Source organism: Stegastes partitus, unplaced genomic scaffold (genome assembly GCF_000690725.1).
Source record: "Stegastes partitus isolate 25-593 unplaced genomic scaffold, Stegastes_partitus-1.0.2 Scaffold906, whole genome shotgun sequence".
NCBI lineage: Eukaryota > Metazoa > Chordata > Actinopteri > Pomacentridae > Stegastes > Stegastes partitus.
In genome coordinates this window covers 218,524-227,905 of record NW_007578637.1, presented here as the reverse complement: position 1 = coordinate 227,905, position 9,382 = coordinate 218,524, and the positions used below count along the sequence as shown (strand labels likewise).

The 9,382-nt window shown below is 43.3% G+C and overlaps 1 protein-coding gene across 1 annotated transcript in view; it reads right to left on the bottom strand.

Moving 5' to 3' along the window:
• Positions 1-9,382, bottom strand: part of ctnnbl1 (catenin, beta like 1) — a 61,982-nt gene that overhangs the window by 34,314 nt on the left and 18,286 nt on the right. Inside the window, exons 7-10 of the mRNA XM_008293723.1 lie at positions 8,242-8,333; positions 6,833-6,905; positions 4,695-4,753; positions 3,743-3,891 (exon numbers count right to left, since the gene is read on the bottom strand). Coding sequence (XP_008291945.1) covers positions 3,743-3,891; positions 4,695-4,753; positions 6,833-6,905; positions 8,242-8,333 — 373 coding nt within the window. The remainder of the gene's footprint in view (positions 1-3,742; positions 3,892-4,694; positions 4,754-6,832; positions 6,906-8,241; positions 8,334-9,382) is intronic.

Below are 9,382 nucleotides of genomic sequence, written 5' to 3'. Positions count from 1 at the left end.
CTGATCATATCACGGCCCCCTAATGCCAAGGACACTGCTTCTGATTGATTACAGTTAAGGCTGTTTTTCATGGGTTCTGTTGGTTTTTCCTAAAAACCTGTCAGATAGCAGGTTTAGGATTGTTAAGGGTGGGATTATCGAGTCACGACTGTATTTACAACGAGTTTGTGCTGCTGAAACACTCACTAAACTAACTGAAAAAAGTAAGAACAACTGAATCCAAAATGTCTCTTCAAGAAGTTTGCTAAACATTACAGACATTTTGGCTCCATAAGGAAAACTGCATTAGTTTTATATTAAATCGTACTATCAACTTGGTACGCTGCATATAACTAAATCCACTAAATATTAAAAACACATATCACACGCTTTGTACGAGCTATTTTAATTCTATTCTAAGAGTGACCAGCGATGTCCTGCTCCGTCTACACCCCTGATCCTCCCACTCCACACCTCTTGTGTGTGGAAATGTAGCTGTCTGTCAAGGTGTCACTTCCTCCACTCCAACCAATGACAGATGACAGTGTTTATCTCAGAGGAAGGGCACATATTTCAGGCAGCGGTGTCTGATTCTGCAGACAGACATATTATACATGATAGACAGCTGTGGAGGGCGAGGCGGAGCGACACGCTGGCTGCTTTCTGAAGGGAAACTAAAGCAATCCAGCTGGTCGACAGCCAATTTACCTCAACATACTGGTGTCCTAAAGTATGCTGCTGTCACCACAAAATGGATCATGGCCCGCGTCCAGAGGATACTATCGCAGCAGTGGCGGAGTCACGTTCTTGGTAATACTAAATCACTAAAAGATGGACCCTTGCTGTGGAGTTTATTAACCAAAAGCAGAGACGTGACCAAAAAAAATGGCCACATCCGATCAGAAAGGAGAGGGAGCTGCAACCTCCAAGACTTTTATGAATGTTGATGCACTTAAAACTCTAACTATGAAATGATTACCTGGTTCCTGGACATGTATTTTGCTTTCAGGTTCAGCTGCTGTGACAAACACATACCAGGAATCAATCAAGACATCTGGTGTACAATGTGTTTAATGGCACAAAGCTTGAACTGAAATGGAGTTTTTGATGGAAGTATCTCAGTGAGCAGAGGTGATTTTTCCATTTCTCTTGGTTTTTGTCATTTTACAGCAATATTGAGTCGTGGTTAGAAAGCAGGAACCGGCCTCGCCTCAAAACTAGAATAAAAAAGCTCAGAAATGTTGATATGTAATGGAGAAATGCTGCTTAAACAATGAGTACTGCCTTTTTGTATAAGCTGCAATAAGCTTTATCGTTTTATCAATTCCACATTGCCACTTAATGTGTTATTTCCTGCTCTATCTTTCCCTTTGTTTCCAATCAATGGACAGGAGTTTAATGGTGATCTGTAAGCTATGTTGCTGCTTCACTGACAATGAAAAAGAAGACAATACAGACAGGTGACAAATGAAAGGTAAAACCTGAACTCCTTGAGGCCTACAGTGAGGATCTGGTGGTTCTGTTACGTTGAGGGGGTTCATTTGCTGGCATCACAGCATATAAACACAAGGTTGTTTTGTGTGATCATTATCGTGGATTAATCGTAGCAACTGGACTTGCTTGAGTTCCTTGAAGACGTTCCACCTCTCGTCCAAGAGGCTTCATCAGCTCTGACTGACTAGTTGGGAGTTCCACATACTGATATCCTGAAGGAGCCATTAACACCTGAGTTTGGGTTTCTATTGGGGGTTTGCATAACGAGGGGGAGGAGCAACAAGAAATTGAAGAAAACAAGGTGGTCTGATCATTTTTTCCACCAAGAAGTTTCTGGTGGCAGTGGTAACATACAACATAATTGAAACTACTGGTGCAATTAATGACTTCGTAGCAAAAGGGCTGTTTTGAGGAAGTAGTAGAAAAGACAAATGCTCCCATCATCCCTTCACTGCATATGAAAAGTGAACAAATGCATGATAATCGTTTGACAAAGTACGATATGTAATGTGGAGGTCGCTTCAGCAGCTGAAACAAGTGCGTCTAACAGCTCTGCAGTAGGATTGATTAACATGATAAAGTAGAAATCATGTGTGTTCACTTTGTTTCAAACAGAGATCCAACTTCAGCTCTCATATGAAAAACACCTTTCATTTTAAAGCCCATCACTGCCATCTTGCTCTGTTCTTGCATCTCTGTGCATTATTTCTGCCTTCACCGTCTCTCTTTCCCTGGTGGAAGATTCAACGAAGAAAAGGGTTTTTGCATTTCGATAATGAGGTATTGATCGAAGCCTTAAATCTACGTGTCCAGTGATATGATCATCAGCGCCAGGGTGCAGAAGCTGTGAAGGTTTCATAAATGCATGTAATGTGTCTTTATGAGCCTTTAAGGTCACATCTCTGCCTGGCTGCGCTTCACCAACTGTTGATTGATTAAACCGGCAGCCTCAGCAGGCAGCAGGATGGATAGATAGATGTACGGCATGAAGGAAGGGAAAAGTTCTGAACTGAGCCAGACTGTATATCAACCTTATTTAAGTGGACTCAGCACTTCGCTCAGATGTATATCGCACTACTGTGGCAATTACTTCTCATAGTTCCACCTTGCTGTAGCACTTTAGTATGTTACTCCACAAACATAAAGGAAACTGAAGAAAAACCAAGCCCAACGAGTGACACAGACGACCTGTTTAACTGCAGTATTGCATTTTTGTTTCAAAAAATGTTGGCAAGCAATGTTTTATTCTGCTCGACCGGTGCTCATGCTGAAGGTCTCATTTGCATTTAAGCGATACAACTGCAATTTAGTGTAATTAAAATGACCTGAACACAACTGAAGCATCCACTTAAGTTACATAATCCACGAGAAGATTTAGAAAGGTTTGTAATTCTAAATGAGTTTAAAGGCTGCTTGTAACTCAAAGGTTGCTGTTGGGCAGCTCACAATAAGGTTTCTCAAGTCAGAGGTTTCCTCAAGCGACACGCTTCTTAAAGCACATGTATGAGGAAGTTCTCTGTCACAGTTCTCTGTTCCCTCAAGATTTTCAGATACAGGATTCTTCTTGTGTGCTAAACCTGGGTTTTCTTATTTTCTAACAAAACTAAAATTGTGATTTTTTGTTTTTTAAATACAGTCGTGACTCGATAATCCGACCCCTGACAATCCAAAACCTGCTATCTGACAGGTTTTTAGAAAAAAAAGGAACAGAACCCATAAAAACAGCCTTAACATCTGACTCAAATCAGGATGACGGCGTATTATCTGACTGAACAATCCCACAGATTGGCTACGTTCACACTGCAGGACTTGATGCTCAGTGAGGATTTCTTTGTGACTTCCTTCACGTTTCCAGTTCAATGCGACTTGTATGTGATCTGCTGTGTGAACTTCATACGAGCCAAAAGTGTCCCGCATGCGCAGAAGAGGACACGACGACGTCACACGCAGCGAGCGTGCTCAGTGTTTATGGAAGTAAACATGGATGGTAACGGTGGAGCGTATCTGCCATTATGTTCAAAAACCATGAAACTGGACTTTGGATGATATGGCCCCCTTTCATGCAACATGGAGATGCAATGTTGAAAGATCACGTCTTTGTGCTAGCTCATGCAAACCAGCAACGTTTTCCCCTACAAAACCATATGAGGTCATATTTCAGTCTGGATCAAGCTGGCAGATGTCTTGACCAACAGGCAGACAAACCAACCAACAGCATCGGCACAAAATCGAAGCTTGTCATGGCATCACTTTTAGCAAGCAGCCTTACCTCAGCATGAGATTCATTAGCTGAAGCCCCTCTCCTCTGAGAAAGCGGTCCCGATTGGTAGGAAGCATGAGGCAGGAGCACAGACCGTCGAACAAGTTCTCCATCATTTCCTGTTCTTCAGCTGTGGACGGGTTGTGACGTTTGAACACCTGAGAGGGAGGGCAGGAAGAGAAAACACTGAGTGAGGATGTGTTTAGGGAGCATGCAATGGCAGCAGAGCGTTGATCAAAAAGTTCTGAGACTGTTTGTGGTGCAGTGCACGCATCACGTCGCTGTCATGGATCAGCTTGTTGCGTGACATCAGGACCTTTGTTAAGCACATTTTTGTGACCGCTGGTAGGCGTACGCTTCAGCTCCACTCAACTCGGACGATTCAACCCTCATGTGTAAGACTAACTCTGGAGATGAGAGGTAGGTCTGCAGCTACCAGGAGGAGAAGAAACAGTCTTTACAGTGGAAGAGCCACTGTTTCCAAAACCAGACAAGGCAAGCCAGGAGCACGCTCGTCTTCTTCAGCATTCATATGGTTGTGTACTGTGCATTCGTCTCCAGGGTCAGACTGTGCAGACAGTTTGACTGACTGAGGGATCATATTTGGTGCCAACAACTGTTCTTTTGCCCCAGTCACAGTGTAGTGACCATGCACAGGATTTTTTGGCCACAACAACAGTCACCGCTCTCCACCTGCCCTACTATCCAGATGTGACCCCCTGTGACTTATAAAAACCACATTAGCTTATCTTCTATCACGTGGATGCCCTGTTCTGGAAAATTCTGAAATATGGGGGTAATATTAGCTTAGCGTTGGACCGACAAGCGTTGCCTAATTTAAGTCTTGGGTGTGGAAAAGCTCAATGATTAAGCTTTGCCCCTGTGTGCTTCAGGAGGCTGGTGGTGAGTGTGAAGGGTAGTGGGTAGCGCTGACTAAAAATAGACTATATAAAGAGCTTACAGATAGTTGCTGCAGTAACACATCAATGCCATCCATCTCCCCCAGTAGCTCCCTGGTACCTGTGGAAGACAGAAACACAGAGAGAGGACGATTCAGAGACAAAAATGGAGCACAATATTGACATGGCTGCAAGAAAATGATCCTTAGGGAGCAGTAAGGCAGACATAAAACATCCATCTGTTATCGATGCACCGCTTCATCCTCACTAGGGTCATGGGGGGCTGGAGTCTATCCCAGCTGACTCAGGGTGAAGGCAGGTTCACCTGGACAGGTAACCAGTCTATCACAGGGCTACACTTAGAGACAGACAACCAAGCACACTCACATTCACACCTACGGACAATTTACAATCACCAATTAACCTCAGCATGTTTCTGGACTGTGGGAGGAAGCCGGAGAACCCGGAGAGAACCCACGCTGCACGGGGAGAACATGGAGACTCCACGCAGAAAGATCCCGGGTGTCCTCACCGGGACGCCAACCGGCGACCTTCTAGCTGCGAGGCGACGGTGCTAACCACCGAGGTATGGGGGCATTATTGTAGCGTCCGAAGTGAGATTTGTGATGCGAACAGGAATCTACAAAAGTCGTCTCACAACTTGTCTGTAATACTGCTCTACTGCTCTGAACCTAAGTAGTCATCAGGCGGCGCTACGCATCAGAGTCTCTGAGCGTGTGTGACATTGTTAGCGAGGTATAGGGCAGGAGAACAGTAGCAGCCTCGATGAACGATCCTGTGAGCCTGAGCTCAGGGAACAGAAACCCCCCATGTTAGATGCTCTTCAGTTTCAGGTTCTCTCATTGCAGGAGTGCAGCAAAGTCATGAGTGAAAAGACAACCAATGGTGAAGCCACTCGACTCGTAACTGGTGATTTGTCTGGGTTTCCAGCACTTGTATTAAAATACGTAGACGTTTCAACTCCGAATACCTCTGTACGCATTGACAGCTCTTAGTACGCGACGAGCAGATTTTTTACACATTTGAAAACCTGATTACAGACAAATTCTGTTTTTATAACAAACAGTCCTGTTTTCCACCACTGTGGTGATGCTGGTGGGACACAGTTGGACCGGATTTCAACAGTTTGTGCAGAACTTCTGTGTGTCCCTGGACTCATTCCAACACATCTGTGATCGGACCATAGACGTCCTGGTGAAAAACGACACAAATCACCACTTGTGTGTCCCATCCATCGGTCTCGGTGGCCACGATAACCCGCCCCCAGCCCCTGATGTGCTCGGTTCTTAGCTCTGGCCCAGCAAAGAGTTGGTGCCTGAAAAGCACCAGTTCTGAGAACCTGGTGGTGGAAACAAAGAACTGGTGCTAAGTCAGGCACCAGCTCCAAACCAGCACTGGAACCAGTTTGGTGAAAAAAAATACTGGCATGACTAACGGCCATATTTACCAACAACAACAACACTCTGTGCTTTGTTATTCTGTACAGGTGGTGTTTACAGCAGCAGAAATTAATTTGGAAAATGTCAGGGCCTTGATTAACAGTATGCATCTTCTCTTACATTAACTTCCACAATAGGAAGTAGTAATTAGATGCAATTTTGTAATTCGCCTTTTTGTTATTTCAAACCAGCGACTTAAAATATGGGACATTACGTGAGAAAGCATTTCCTCTGGAGCAAAACAGCATTTTTCAGATTTAGATTGTGTTTTATGTTTGAAAGGCAGGAGCGTGAAGATGAATGGAGGGGAGTGTGTGTAAAATGTGACACAACACCCACTGAATATCAATGTGGCTCGCACCAATAATAAGAACCCGTCAGAGGACTTGATCGCCCGGTGGTTATCTGAGAATTTTACCTTGTTTGTAATAAGGGAGGCGACAGGAGAGAAAAAAAAAAAAAAACAGCAAACATACAAGGAGATATAGAAGGTAGCACAAAATCCAAATGTGACAAAGTAAAATGAGAGATTAAAAAAAAGAAGACATGACAGAGAGGAAGGTAAAAGGAGGAAAGAATGAACATGTGAAAGGAAGGACAGTGACAAATAGAAAGAGCGTAGAAGGACACGATAAGGTAAGGCTGGGTAGCAAAAGAGAAAAGGACGGGATGAAAAGAGAGACATGTGGAAAAACTCATATCATTTAGAACCTGCAGAGCATTTACTGAGACACACTTACTGTCATTGTTTTGCAGCAGGATGGCCAGAATCTCACTGCAGTACAGCTTGTTCGCATCAAACGGCATCTTCGCCTGAGAGGGAGCAAAAAAACAAAAAATAAAAAATCCTTATCGCCGCTTGTCTCCAGAAACTGTTCTCCAGAGAATTTAGAAAAACACCACGTATGTTCCCAGAAAATCTGCATTTTTTATTTTTAACCTTGAGCTCAGATTCTGCCTTGTATGTTGTATGAATTAGCCACAGCATTATTAAACACACTTACAGTCACGTTTATTCATTCAGAACAACACAACCGAGTGAAAATACAGAAATTAATGAGTTTTAGAAGAACATAACTGAACACTGTGTGGGATTAGTTGTATTTTCATTAAAGTTTGGTCGACACGGTTTCAGAAAACGCATAAAAATGCCAAACACAGCTTCTCAAAGGCCGAGGCAGTGACGTAAAAAACATTTTGTTTTGTCTGACCAAACTAAAAACTAAAGATATTCAATTCAATATATTATTAAGAAAGTAAAAAGCAGCACATTTTCATATCTGAGAAGCTTAAATGAGAGCAGGTCCAAATGTTTTACCTTAAAGCACATTGCATTGACCTTTATGGGTTTAGGATTTTATTTTTGAGGTACACTACAATATGTTCATTTGCTTTACTGTTCAAAAAACATGTTCTTTTTCTCATAATACACATCTTCTGACTTTCAGTTTTAGCTCCTGTCAAGTTAAGACCCGCCTCCAAAAAGCCAAGTCTGCTCTGATTGGTCAGCTGGCCCGACTAAGGCAGGGTTATGCTGGTTCTGTACCATGACCCCCAGATGTATGAGTGTCTGTAGCAGCTTTCACATGCACAAAAAAACTAAAGTATATTGTGGGCTCTATAAATATTGAATTGGACAATTAATTAATTCTTTAAAAAGCCAATTAATTTCCTATCAATCAGATCAATTAAGTGACTAATTGATTCAAGTTTAAAAATGGCATTAGACAATAAATACTTTGCCAAGTTCTCAGGGTTCCTACTCTTTCCTTGAAATTATTTTCCAGGACCTTTCCAGGACCTCTTTCAGCCGCTACAGACACAAGTTATCACGTCATACACTAGAACATTCCCCTGTTTGCCTCATTCTCTGGAAGTGTTTTCTATAGTTGTCGCTTGCATTTACCCCGATTGCTTCCATTTTTGTTCCTCAGACATTTGATGTGCAGTCTGTGGCTATAATTTATCTATGAAAAATAATTATGACATCATAGAATAATGCAAACACACCCACAGATTACAGCGTGATAATTAACACGACAAATTGGAGTTGGGAGGACAAATCATTTTCCAGGACAACGTAACCGTTTCCAGGACTTTTTCTCATTTTCCAGGTTTTCTAGGAGGCGTGGGAATCCCTGGTTCTTACCTTGATCCTCTTGAGCAGCCACTGCATGAGTCCCTGTTGGGCTGCCTCGGTGCACAGGCCCGGTCTGAACTCCGCCATGTTTTCTATGATGGCTGAAGAAGACACACAATGTCAAGAGTCAGAATTAACCGTTTATGTACCCTGCTACCCTTAAGCAACGTTTTGAAAAGATCAAATAAGTTGGGCTGCACCGATTTGACAAGTCAGATCAATATCAAAACTGATCTTATGAGGCGGATGTAAATTTATTTTTTCTCTTGATGTCTCTATCAGAGCAAACTGAAGAAGAGGGCTGGAGAAAGAGAAAGAGGAGGCTGTGGGATGGTCATGAAAGGAGGGTGGGGAGGAAAGACTAGGAGGAGAGAGAGGGGAGAGGAAGAGCAGAAGGGAGGAAAAAGGGGTGGGAAGACAAGCCAGAGATGAAGCATGGACAGCTGAGGGAATGAGGGACCTCAGAAAGGAGTAAATGAGAAGATAACAGGAGCACAAAAGGAGTCTAAAAATACCCCCGTTGTGTTGGGTTGAGCAATGTGGAGGATAAAAAAAAATTCAGAAACAAACAACAGCAACATCTGGAGCGAGGGGCTGCACATGATAAAGAAATGATAGAGTTGGAATGGAAGGAGTGTGAAGGAGGGAGAGGAAAAGGCCTTTATCAGTGGTTCAAACAGAGCAGACAGACAGAGTCCTGGAGGACAGCAGGCTCAGAGCAGAGAGCAGCCAAGGCAGACAAAAGGCTTATTCAAGCTCGGAGAGTTCCCTTGGTAACTCACACACACAGCCGTGAACAGAGGATGCACAAGCGCCGCTCCCTCGATATAACCCTCACACACAGAGCCAAATACACACACCTCAACAGGCCTCCTGACACTCGGCCTCAATCTGGCAACAAAGAAAATATCATCTCAGAAGACTCATTTAACACAAAAAGAGCTGAGAGGCAGGAAGTCTGACTCATGTGAGGCTAAATGCAGAGACCAGGACCGACTGTGTGCTGGTCCGTGCCCTCTCCAGGACCTTGTCTACATCTATGCTGTCAAATAAAAAGCCACAAACACTCATTCTCTCTTTGTGGCTTTAATGGCACACTTTGGGAAGGAGTAAAACTTCTAAAGAGTGTTTCGAAACATCTAAATGAGAC